Here is a 13,669-nt window from a genome sequence, read left to right as displayed (position 1 = left end):
AAATTTAATCCTAACATTTCAAGCGAAATTGCAGGTTTATCCTTAACATTCATGGATAAATTTAACACTAACATTTTCAAGGAAGATCAATGTTAGTCATGCTCTATTGAAAATTTTGAAAAGATTTGTTTGACTATTATTTAACTATCAAATCGAACCTTCCAAACAATTTCATACTTTTTTTTTTTGTTTTTTTAACTATATTAATAACACAAATATTTAAACAGTTTGATAAAAAAAATGTGATTAACTTATATATAGCAGATTTAGTTTTTAGCATTTTAACATATTTTTTTATAATTTTGCGAGTAACACTAAATATCTTAGACATAATTGATATTTGAAAGATATGAAGTGAAAGTTAAATACCAGTCGAACCGGTTTTTTTTTAAATTTTCGATAACGCAAGATTAAAATTGATCTTGCTTGGAAACGTTATCATTTCATACGCTAAGGCTAAATCTGCAGTTCCCTTAAAACGTTAAGGTTAAATTTGGTCTTTATCCCTATAATTATGTAAAGTAATAATTTAAATTATGCCAAACTAAATAAATCATTATTTTTAATATATTTTAAGAGTTCGGAGCTTGTAGATTAAGAGTCTAGAATATATTATTTAAGATTTAAAATTTATATTAGGGTCTAAATTTTTTAAATCAAGTTATAGAAGTAATATATAAAAAATAATGATGTGTAGTATGATTTAATTGTAATTTTATAAATTAATTATAATGTTTATATAAAAAAATCTAATAATAAATAGACTTATTCATGGACTTAAAAGCCCAGCTGGGTTACTTAGGCCGTGAGCTGCTAAATACCGCCATCAAATTCCTTTTCATCGCCACTTTTGGACTTTTTTGCCCTTCTCATAATTTTGATCAAAAACTGAAAATTCTCTCTCCAAAATCATAAATCCAAACAACAATAATTGAAATTATAAAAATAATTGATGTGTGACAATCCGAACCCCGAAAATGGATGATTACGAGTCGGAAACATTAAGATTTACATCTTTTTTTTTTATCAAAGAACTCATGAAAATAATACATATTTTTTATGACGATTTTGCATTTTTCGCCACAAAAAATAGGAGAATTTTTAATTTTTCGTCACAAAAAATTGAATGATTTAGTATTTTTCGTCACTAAAAATTTTACGATTTTGCATATTTCAAAATTTAGCCTAAACGGATACGGCATACCATTCCCACCATGGTGGGAATGGTATGCCGCATCCGTTCCCACCATGGCTGGAACGTATGCGGCATACCATTCCCACCATGGCGGGAACGGATGGATGCCGCATCCGTTTAGGCTAAATTTTGAATTTTCTCTCAAAAAATTTTTTTTTCCTAATTTTGATAAAATTTTTATACCAAGGACAAAATAGTCCAATGGATGCGGTGATAAGGAATTTGAGTGCCGTATATAGCAATACCTTTTTAGTATGGACTTATTCAGACTTTCTTTTCGAACTTTTGGAACAAATTGAAGATTCTCACGTTGCACAGGATATATAATTATTTAATTAATTTTATTGTTGATAGTTAAAATATTATGTTAATATTGTTTTTTTTTTCATTTTTTAAAACAGTTATATCTTTAACAGTATTATTTAATATTCAACTTAATAAACGTGATACTTGTTTTTATTTTAGAAATCATCGAAGAGGAGGGAAAGCGAAAACTCTAAAATAATATAATTTCCCTGTAACTACATTATACATATTAAGAGCTACCATTTAACTATTATACATATGCAAAGGGGGAAAAACAAAACACCTCGTGATTAAGATCACTTAGTAGTAAGATGAAAATTATACATACTCGAGTTTATTTCAAGCTGTGTCCTTTAATTCGTGGTTGGTCCGTCGGTCATCTGGGTTTATTTCAGCTCCCTACCAAGAACCAGGCTTACATGAAATATCTGACAATCCTAACAAGCTTTATTTCTTCATCCCTCTGCAATAGCAGGAACAACAATATGCTTAACTATAATAAAATTGCCCCTTTTCCTATTCCCGTGTTCAAAAACCACATTACACACAATCGTTTGTTCGAGTTAGCTTCAATATCCGAGTTTGTAATTTTCACCAAATTGTTCAGTCTCCGGTCCAACAGCTTCAAAACATATGAAGCCACAAAGCACCCAGTTTCAGGCAGGTAGCTTTTAATGGACAAAGGAACAGGTGACTTCAGAATGTGTACTACTACTTCCTGACCTAAATGGGACCTGCTATTCATCCATTTACTTCAAATCAGTATAAGTATTACAGTGGAAACTCTTTTTGCAGAATGTCAATATTCCGGGAATCACAGGCCTCCAGCATGTCGCTCCTAGAAGCACAACTGCGAGGAAAACGATACAAGATATATTATGACACTGACATGGGAAATTACACAAGAAATTTCATACTCCGCAAAAATACCTCAATGAGATTCTCAAATATTGCCAAGCATTATCTGCCTTAGGGTTCATAGCAAGTGCCCGGACATAGTAACGAATTGATTCCTGATACATACCCTGGAAGCCAGTGAAATTGCACGTCTGTTATTTCTTGATAAATTAATATTCAAACACCATATGAAGATGAATTCAGGCATTATGATTGCAAGATATTGCAATTTCATACTGGCCCATATCTTAAATGGTATTTCTTTACAAAGAAAAACAGCCAGAATTTCATTTACCATGCCTGTGCCTCCGTCCATCCGAAACAATATTTTGTTCATATACGTAATCAAAATCTTCCATACAAGTGGTCCAAACTTAAATATATGACCAAAGATAACAATGATAAAAAGCTTCAAGTACGATTAACCAAGTTCCTAGCTTAAAAATGCCCAAGTTAACAAGAAGAATGGAAAATCAAGAAAGTAATAACCTGGTTGGCATAACTGATTCCCATGTTTGCCCATGCGCGGACATAGTTAGGCTTCAAATCAAGTGCCTAGAAAATTAGAAAGATAAATCAGATAACATAAGGAAAGATATTGAGTATTGAGTACTCCAATATGCCAAGAAAACATGCAGATCCAATAAATAGTGTTACTAATCTTGTGCCTACTGAGATTCAAAACAAAAGAAAGGTACCAAGTATTCCACTAATCCTGAATCACAAAACAAAAAGAGAAAGCAATGAACAAGTAGGAACAAAATAATTTGCTGGGCCGTTATTTTCTGCATCTTGCTACAGATGGGCAATAAGGAGTCGGGAACAGAAGTCAGACCCTTGCGAGTTTTGACCTGACCTCGACTGAATCGAAATAGTTAATACACAATGTTCCAAGCAGAAAACACCATGTTACTTGAGACCAGTGCAGAACCAACTATTAAAGACCCCACATTGACAACCAGGCAGATTGGTCATAGGCTTGTAGATGGCTGGTTACTTAAACCTTAAAAGCTGGTCTTTTGAGCAGGAGAGATGACAACAAGTGTTAAAGTTAACCCAATTTTTCACCAGTATATAACCTCCATGAGAGAACCGAGATCAAAGTAGAAGAACATTGATGCGAGTTCGTGTCCTCTATAATATGAAGCCAGCGCAACACAGACATTGCACAAAGTGGTAGGGGAAATGTAACTAAGATATTTACACTGGTAACCAGATGAATAGGCTTTGGGCGCATATAAGGGATGATTACCTCCACCCAATAGGCTAGTCTTTTAGGAAGGAGACGCCAGCCCATGACGTAGTCAGCTCCATCGTGGGAAAAGTAAAAAAACTTAGATACAGAAGGGTACAAAAGGAAGGAAAGGCTATAATAATGAAAATAAATTTTATTAGGACAAATGAAATGGACAGGGAAGAAGCAAATCAAATGTAACTATAAATTGCCCCTGAGCCAATATGTTAACCATACCAAGGACTTGTGCTACTATATTTATACAGTACTGCAACAATAAAATGAAGTATAAATCCCTCGTATTCTAGCACATATACCATGTTCACATTTCCCACTGAACAAATTATGGAACATTTTGTATTACTATCGCATAGTTCATGTCCACATGGTAAAATGAATTTCATAGATAGATCCCTCTTAGACATGCCAAATTATTTAGAAAAATTGGGAATGTGAAACTAATTTGAAACACTACTTCATGTTCTGGTGGAACTGAATATATTCAGCAAGATATGGCTATATTATTTAATCAAAGCAAACCCTCCACCAACACACACATACACATAAATTCAATTGTAATTGAGCAGAGATATACTTGCTGATAAGCCAATATTGCATCAGCACTCTGAACACTGTTAGCCTGAGTGGCACCAAGCTTGTTCCACAAGGAGTAATCCTGTGGCTTCAGTTTTAATGCTGTTTGGAATGAACCAATGGCCTTGTCATATTCCCTGGATAAATTATACAGCACACCAAGTACTATGTGCACGTCAGCATCCTCAGGTGATACTTGAGCAGCTTCATTGAACAGCCTAGTAACCTGCTTGTCAAAAAGTCAGAATTTCAATACATTTTACAGTTAATAAACAATAAAAACAAAAAATCAGAAGATTTTAAGTGGGAAGGAAGAAAAAAAATAAATAAAGGGAAAGAGTAAGAGTAAGGAAAAATAAAATCAACAATAACCCCCCCACCCACCCAAAAAAGAAATACATCCTCCATCTACAAATTCTACATTCAACAACCAAAAAATCCCTAAGCTCCAATGCTAAGCAAATCAATTAAGAGAAACTTCTACAATTTTCAGAGATTTGTGCACTTGCAATGAGTTTAACTATTTATAATATTATGTACCAATTCACCTTTTTGTCATAATGGGTCAAAAGGAACTGAAACTAATGAGTCATATAAAAACAAGTATTCATGAAAAATACCATTGACAGCCTGTGATGATAGCAGCTCTTTCAGGAATATGTACCGGAGATGGAACATAATAGAGTTACCTGGAGAAAAAGGCTATATCCACCTTTTTTTTTCCATGAAAGGAAACTTAATCTATGCAAAAATTAAAATAGGAAAAATGAATGAACATCCAGCAAAAAATGGCTTCAATAAAACATTGCACAGGTAGGTAATGGCATCTTGATACTCTACTTCAATATATTTACATGTACAGTTACCAAAGAATATACAGAACATAGACACGTAATTATTATGTCTTATGTATCAGAAAGTATCTCCTTTTTCTCATAGTTAGCATTATTGTCTCGCTGAGGTTTCAAGTTCATGTACCTCCATGAATGAAATATATAAGTACCACTTCATAGTGCAATGGATGCTAGCATGAACTTGTAAAATAAATCAAGACCGTGTTCTGAAATTCAAGGATTTCCACAACAAAGTTTTCAAATTTCTCTACATATCATCCGCAGTAAAAAAAAAAAAAATAGTAACATAAAAAACAATTCATACCAATCAGTTCATTACCAGCAAAAGAAAAGAGTGCCCAGGACGGAAACCCATTAACCCATAAAGCACTTTAGTGCTTGTATAAAAGTGTGACCAACAATTACAACCTCATAGAATATCAGCTACAAGAAGAAAGAGATACACTTCCAAAAGTGACACTTACATCAGCATAATACAATGAATCAGCAAGCTCTGGAGATGCAAGTGCTCCATACTTTGAGTGATTACGTAGCCACCCATACAAATATTTCAAGGCAGCTGACTGCTCCAGCTCTGCATTTTAAAGACAGGTATTTGTTCGTCAATTCATTCAAATTCAAACATTAAAAGGCTATTAAATTCATAGAATATATCAAGAGTTCCGACATGATACTAGATCACACTGTATGTAAAAGAGCTATATAGAACTCCAAACCATTGTATCCTTGTTAAACACTATTAACTAAAAATAGTTTATTTCTTCCTGTCTAGTGTATGAAGAACCAATGACTAACCATTTGTATGGCTCACGCCAAGAGCAAGAAGAACTTCAAGATTTGTAGGGTCCGCCTCCTGTGCACGCATCATAGCTGCAATGGCCTGTCAATATCAACATAGTTTATGATTAACCATCTCACATTAAATTCTCAACAACTCAGACTTGTCTTCAAACAAAACAGAACAAACACCACAACTTTGAACATAGAATGCATTGTCCAAAATGAAAAGCATTGCCCAACTTTTAATTTACAAATCTCACTGCAAGGATGCGGGGCCATAAAAATCATTATGCCAAAAGCATTAAAAAGCAGGAGAAAAAAAACATCATGGCCATCCAAGGTCTTGGAATCACAAACAAACAAACAACAACAAAACCTTAGTCCCGAAATGATTCGGGGTCGGCTAACATGAACCATCGTATGAAACCGTGCAATCAAGTCGTGTCAGCGACACAAATTCTCTCCCTCCACTATGTCCTATCCACTACCATATCCTCCTCAATCCCTAATAAACTCATATCACTCTCAATCACCCTCCTCCAAGTTTGCTTAGGTCTACCCCTACCCCTCACCACTACATCCCTTTGCCACTCTTCAGTCCTCCTAACCGGCGCATCAAGCGCTCTTCGTCTTACATGGCCAAACCACCTTAGTCGGTTTTCCCCTCATTTTATTTTCAATAGATGTAACCCCTACTTTTGTCCTAATTATTTCATTACTCACCCTATCCTTTCTCGTATGACCACACATCCATCTCAACATACGCATCTCCCACATCCAAGGTCTTAGAATACTAAAATTTAAACCATCCAAAACAAAGATCCCCACGACATCCAAGCAGTTAAAAATCAATGACTTATTGCAATTCATATCAAATAGACAAACAGGTAAATACAAGAGAAGTTTCGAAATGCAGGAAAGCAAGCAACAGATAAATTAGAAAAATAGCAATATCCAGACATGAAATTCACAATTAGTTCAAACAAGAAACAGCACTGCAGCAAAGACTCTCAACATCAATGAAAGGAATGGATTATGGAGGAGAGAAGTAATAAGTTAACATGGAGCAGAAATTCATCAGTGACAGAACTGGACTCCATAGGGAACAGGTAAAAGTGGAGTCATTGTTTGACAAGTCTTATAGGAGATATCAAGCATAACACAACATCTCTCCAGTTCAAGAGTTCAATTTACATATGCGGTGAAACATAGTATGGCAATCACAACACTACTATTAGCAGCGACTTCATGAACATGAAAGCAACCAGAAGATAATATCATATGACAACTTGAAGAGGAAAATAAGTTATAGCTAGCAGCAATGCTTTTTAGAAGCTCTAACAGAATAAAAGAAATCATGTAGCAAAATTGCAGAGAAATGTAATATTTCAAATCATTAATTGAATAACCTGTTGGTCGTCATCATTCTCAGCATGTGCAATTCCAAGTAACCTCCAACCTTCAGCATTATCAGAGTTTTTCAGGACTTCTGCCTCTAAAGCGAGCACTGCTTCACTCAAAAGCCCTTTCCTGAATAACTCCTGACCTTCTTTAAAAGGGTTAGGGTGACCCACATAAGGATTCATATCAGAGAACACATAAACTCCCCTTGAAGCATCAGACTGCTTCTTGGCAGCTACTTGTTCATTTACGTACCTGTAATAAATACACTAATTCCATAAATAGAAAGTTGCTCTTGCAATGAGCACTGCATCAAAGAAGACAAGTCCATCTAAAGCACACTTGATAACTAAACAAAGTTATTATTAGCATCAACGCTAAATTCTAACCAATATAAGGACTGGGAAAAAAATACCAGATTCAGGCAGTAGGGGTGGCCCACCATATTTTTCTATATTCAATCAATGCATATTTTGACATTTGAAAATAATAAAGTGAAACAATAAAATCACATGATTCAACTAAACCACCAAAAAATCAGCAAAAGAGATACATAGGGACACGAAGCAGTGAATCATGTAATCTGTAGCAATCAACCCAATTGGAGGTTGCATCTATTCATATAAACAGTACCTTGGAAAAAGACGAGTTGACTCTACTAAACATAGGTAATAGTTGAAACACTTTTAAGCAGTAACCTTACATGCATGCTAAATATGAAATGAAAACAAGATCTTTACAGACATATTATTGAAAATCTCAAAAGTGCATCTAAATTTATAGTTCAGAACCATTGACCATTAGATTGACAATCAATTACATGTCCATTACGGAACTGCTTCAGATGATCTTCTAAGAAATAAGAATCTGAGACCATTTCAAGAAGAACAACTAATAATTCTAGTACCGTAGTTTACATAACAAAAGCAACCCTTATTGAGTTATCTTTGATTTGTTAATGAATGTGAGAAACTAATTTCTCACATGTATTTTACTCACTCGTCATATGCATTTGCCCAATTATCTGCTGATGTATCCCCAAATGCACCCTCCTCAACCTGCTGCCCAAACTCATCTGCCCAGTCATTAATGTTCAACTTTGAGAATTCATCTGCCCACTGATCATCAACAGCCCCATTCTGACCTCTTTCAGTAGCAAACTCATTTACCCATTGATCAGGTCCACGAGAAACCTGATAAGCACATCATTGGAAGCAAGAAATTTTTAAATAAAAAAAGAACAGGTTTATCGAGAAAATTATAGAAAGACCTGTAGCACATCCACAGGACTTTCCCCCCAACAATTATATCACCTAACTAAAAGTAAGAAAAACAGCATTTGAAAACAAGTACTGTCAGGTACACAACTGCTATGCTCTGTTCAAGGAAATACATAAGCGCTATTATGACCTTTACAGGGACATTACAAAGCAATAGAGAAACAATGTCATTGCCTAAATTGCGGTCATATATCTCTAAGCTGCAGGACTGAATTGTTCTGAACATCCTGATATTAGAAGAACATAACTAATTGATTACTTCAGAATAAAAGCCACCTAACTAATTAATTGCAGAGACATATTTGCATCATACTTGGGTTTCACATGCCTAGTCTAGATTGCTAAGTTATTAGTGTCCACAGAACAGGTTTAAGGGAATGCTATTAACAAGATGCATTGACTAGCTAAAAACAAAATCTAAGGATACAAAGATTAAGAAAGGGGACATGCATAAGACATACTTTAGCACCACGAAAAATACAGAATTAAATGCATAAGTTTATTTTGAAGCCAAGAATACTCATCTACTTTTCAATCCCTTCTTTTATTTTTCAGAAATTAAAATGTCTAAATGATTTCGGCTCGCCGAAAGAATCATAACTTCCAAGCATGAACCATAAAAATATTCAGATTGGAATGTTGAAGCCATACTTAATACCTTCAACAATTGGCAAATATTACAAATATTCTATTAGTTTATTAATAACCAAGTTTAAGGAACTTAAAGAATCAGGAGAATACATCTCCTCACTCTGTATTAATTGCATATATAGCAACGCCTCCTCTAAAAAGAGGAAGACCAGGGTCACAACCTCAGTGCTATATTTAGTAAAAGCAGCCAATGGGCCAAAAGCACATCATGGAAAAGACAACACCTGTACATTATTTCTCTGGACAACCTTGATGAAGCTTAATTTGCTCGATGCGAAGGAAAATAGTGAGAGTAGAGAACACCCCCCAACCACCGAAACAAGGAAAAGGAAAAAGGGTGGGGAGGGAACTGAGCATGTGACTTATCCAAAATAACATTGGCATTTTGGTTTAATTTATATAAAAAATAAATTGCAAGTCGAATAAGTCAAACATTATAAGCTAAATTGAATTAATACAGAAGTAGTTCAGATTAGTGCAACAGTATGTGTACATCCTTTAGCAATCAAAATGAATAAAGTAAATTATTTTTCATGATTTTAGCAGATATTACTTGCCTGATTATGCGCATATTCATCAGCCCAAGATGTCCCCCCAGCGTGTTGTTGTTGATACTCTGATGCCCAATCACTTGGCCCAGACAATGCAGCTGGCTTGACTTGATTATCATCAATAATAAGTTCACCACGACTCATCTTCGACACAAACTGAAGAAACTTGGAATTCTGCATTTCAATGGTATTTCATGAATAAATGGTCATAGATAGCCATCCATACAAAGAAAAGGTACATCAAATAAACAACGAAAGAAGTCCTGCATACGATGCCAATTTCTGGATGCCTGGAAGCATCAACTATATGTTTAAGGCTTTTGTTATCACAGATGTAGTCAATTCAATTGCTCGTTCTAGCTGTGGTTTGCAATCTAAATTATTAAGAATTTTGAACCTGGACTTTGTCAAACAATATATATACATAGTTCACTAGTACCCATCATTCAATGCCATCTTCTACACTATCATAGACATAATGATATTGCTCAAATAAAATATGAATAAGGAGTTCATCAGCTTTCAGGAGCAAATATAGAACTGGAGAAATAGGTTGCTGATACATGCAAAAGGTATTATCCCATTCCACTATGTGGGCTTTATATCTAAAAAGTGATAATTTGTCAACACGAAACTGCACCATTCTTATCATTCAAATAAAACCAACTGCTCAACTTTAGTATGAAAGCCTGAAACACTGGGGAGGGGAGCCTCCTAAGTCCCAAAAGTAGTTGATTGTACTCTTATGGTTGATTTTTTCCAAATTTCAGAACTACAGAATCAAAAACTGTTGGGCATTAAGGTCTCAAATTATTCCAGATTTTGCTTGCTTAAACCGAACTATATGTATGAATAATATGTAAATATGCATTAAATGACAGAGCTATAGTTATTTTGAATTGCATACATCTAATAAGCTATCCATAAAACAAAAGCAGGAAATACAATGTCTTGAAAATTAAAGTCAACAGATAGAGCATGAAAAACCTGAAATTTAGGGTCATTGTTCTGAGCTAGTGTATGTGCAAGCATACGTGTCTGCTCCATTGCAGCTAAGTTTGGAATATTTGCACCTCTCATTTGGTCTAGTGATGTCAACCGTTGTTCCTGTAACCAAATATAAAACATGGAACCAATTATCTTACCAATGTCATTTCCAATACTACATATATCCATATTCATGAACCATAAGACAACATAAACACATAATAAATGTCATTTCCAATTAGACAGCATATAGTCATATTCATGAACCATATCTTCATTAACATACAATTACTAACCGCCTTTGGCAAAATTATGAATTAGAAGATTCCAAGACCAGTCAAGCAATGAGTTAATGATCAAATCAATAAGCTTGATGGATCAAGTTAAAAAGTATTATAAAAATGCGAAATCACTTGCCTGCTCAAATTCGGAGGCCCAACCATTAGCACCATGCTGCTGTTCAAATGCATGAGCCCAGGCATCTGGACCACCATGATCTGGTCTTTGCTGGCTAAATTCTGTAATCCATCCATCAGCAGCATGAGGACCTGGTCTCATACCACCTTGTGATTCATTCCAATAATCGTCAAGCTCCCGAAATCTACCAGGCAGAGGACCCTTTGCCCTGCCATCACTATCAATATCTAAGGAGGACAACAGGGCATTCACCTGGGGATAAAAATTCTAGTCAAGACAAACTTACGTTTTTGCTCACAATAAGATAGAGATCAAATTCAACAACATAAAGAATTTAAGAGAAAATAGAAGTTTGCAGCTTTTCTAGACAACAAATGGGCAAAGAACCTGTGAATTTATAAAAGTTTCACTCCTATCAGCAAAGAAGTGCCGAGCCATTATGCTGCTACGATCGCGTATGCATTGTTTGTCACCCTCAGATAATCCTAACATTGGCAAGGGAGTAGGACGAAAAGGAATTCCACCACGGCTACTGTCAACAAATGAGTGCAAGAAGTTTGACAATACTCTTTGGGGTGGTCCTGTAATATAATATAACAAGTAGCAAGTAAAATAATTAGAAACAATAACTCGATGATTCATCACCTATAAGCAGAGCTCTATAAGTCCAACATGATCAAATGGCAATAATGTCTGATATTAAGCATAAGTATCAAAGCTGAAAAAAAAATACCATCCAAAGTAGGCTGAGGCTGAGGTCCACGTTCGTATATGTTAGCATGAGGTAAGGGAGGAACACGAGACTGCTGTACCTCATCCCACGCATCTGCAAATCCATTCTGATCAGCAGAGCGAAACCCACGCAGAAATTCCGAACCTACCTGATGATACAAAGAAAGCAGATAGAGAAAACGCCTTAAGTGATACTAACATGGTGGCAATAACAATCATTTAAGCGTCGTTCTTTGTTCACAAAAAGAACATATCAGACCTGACCAGGAGGGTGAGAAAAGTGCTGTTGTTCAAACTCAGCCCCTGGAAGAGCTCTCAAGGGGTCCTCAACATCCTGATAAAATCGATTCTCGGAATTTGTTGCTGTTGACGTAGGGATTTCCTTTAACCTCTCCTGTTTACAATTACAGTCCAGACCAAATTATAACAAGAAAAAGAAATAAATGAATTGATTAGTGAATAATTTCTTAAGTTATATATAGAAAGAGGGGAAAATTGAAGAAGAGAAAGAAAGGGGGAAAGCTTTACCTGGGTTTTAGAAGAGGAACCAAGGAGAGAATTGGCGAGGGCACCAAGAGGATTGGAAGAAGAAGAACCCGGAACTGCGCATGCTGCACCTCCAGAAATCAGGTCTCGCATCGCCATATCCTGATTTCTGTAAAAGATACAGAAATTGAAGAATTGGGTTCCCAAGCAGAGATGATGATGACGACGATGATGAGAGAGCAGAAGCAAAGAGTTTAATAGGAAACAGCGCAGACGATGTTATGACCCCCAACTGCTTTTTTTTTCAGAGGTAATGGGATAAATCACTCCCTCCATATATTTTATTTTATTAAATTTTTATATTTCGGATCCATTTTTTTTTTTTCTATGAATATTTCGGATCCATTGCAAACATGTTATTAATAAGGTCTGCTACATCATTATCCTTGAACTTAATTTTTCGGTAATAACTAAACACAAAATTCCTATTATTGTAACATCTTTATTCAATAGTATGTAGATTTTATTCGTCCTGGTTCAAATTTAATACTTTGAACTTCACGGTTTTAAAATGCGTCTGCATATATTGGATTCACACATTACTAATAAAACTCAATGATTCTCTTTCCATTTCCGATATGGGATTCAATTCATCTCTGCCACCATCACCATCCCTTAAGACAACTCCTTGTTCATGCCTTCTACCCCGACGCCACCTATTTCGGACAGGGTTGTTACAGGCCCACCAGCTTCCGTCTGGTTCGTCCCCGATCCACACATCGTATGTAGAGAGTCGTATCTCTGAATTTAACTTTATGTTACTGTAACTTTGTAAGGTTATTTGATATATGATATGTGTATTTTTGAGATGGGATATTGAATTGTGCTCTTATAGTGTGAATTGAGGCAATTATAAGCTTAAGTTTTGGATTTGGATGATTTTGTTAGCTTAAATCTGTATTTATGAAAAATCAGATCCGTACGTGGCAATTCTATGTCATATTTCAACCTGGTACCGCCAGAATTAGCCCTTGAAATATAAAAAGAAGTTTTTTTTTATGTCTTAAGTTTCCAATGGTTTTTGAATCACCTCATTCAAACTTCGGATGTGAGTTATAAATAATAGGTATAGGTCGTTTTACATATTTTTCAAGTTTAAACTTATTTTTTTCAACTTTTTTCTGTTAAGATTCAGTTCCGGGTTATTAATCGGAGATTATCCTTATATCTTAGGTTTCAAAAGAATTTAGGATCGCTTAATTCAAATGTATATATTTTGAGATATGATGTAAGAAAGCTCGGTT

At 35.2% G+C, this 13,669-nt stretch overlaps 1 protein-coding gene across 1 annotated transcript; it reads right to left on the bottom strand.

The window, feature by feature from the left end:
* Positions 1–1,672: 1,672 nt before the first annotated feature.
* On the bottom strand, positions 1,673–12,679 carry LOC136219540 (peroxisome biogenesis protein 5). The gene is made up of 15 exons (XM_066006975.1): positions 12,408–12,679; positions 12,139–12,273; positions 11,881–12,028; positions 11,535–11,728; positions 11,148–11,399; positions 10,731–10,850; positions 9,750–9,917; positions 8,261–8,454; positions 7,270–7,516; positions 5,876–5,960; positions 5,545–5,654; positions 4,228–4,452; positions 2,888–2,953; positions 2,432–2,526; positions 1,673–2,351 (listed from the first exon to the last, which is right to left on the bottom strand). Exons 1-15 carry the CDS (start codon positions 12,522–12,524, stop codon positions 2,273–2,275), a joined length of 2,235 nt encoding a protein of 744 aa, XP_065863047.1. The 5' UTR covers positions 12,525–12,679; the 3' UTR covers positions 1,673–2,272.
* Between the last annotated feature and the right edge of the window lie 990 nt (positions 12,680–13,669).

Source organism: Euphorbia lathyris, chromosome 2 (genome assembly GCF_963576675.1).
Source record: "Euphorbia lathyris chromosome 2, ddEupLath1.1, whole genome shotgun sequence".
Classification (NCBI taxonomy): Eukaryota; Viridiplantae; Streptophyta; class Magnoliopsida; order Malpighiales; family Euphorbiaceae; genus Euphorbia; species Euphorbia lathyris.
Note: the sequence above shows the minus strand (reverse complement) of the source record. Positions and strands in the feature narration are given on the sequence as shown.

What these genes read in the sequence shown, in the direction of transcription:
- LOC136219540 (XM_066006975.1), bottom strand. Translation starts at nt 12,524, where the DNA reads ATGGCGATGCGAGACCTGATTTCTGGAGGTGCAGCATGCGCAGTTCCG. An exon ending in AAACTTTTATAAATTCACAG is followed by an intron (nt 11,400 to 11,534) that starts GTTCTTTGCCCA and finishes TTTTATCCCCAG; the next exon opens with GTGAATGCCCTGTTGTCCTC. An exon ending in TGGGCAAATGCATATGACGA is followed by an intron (nt 7,517 to 8,260) that starts GTGAGTAAAATA and finishes TATTTATTACAG; the next exon opens with GTACGTAAATGAACAAGTAG.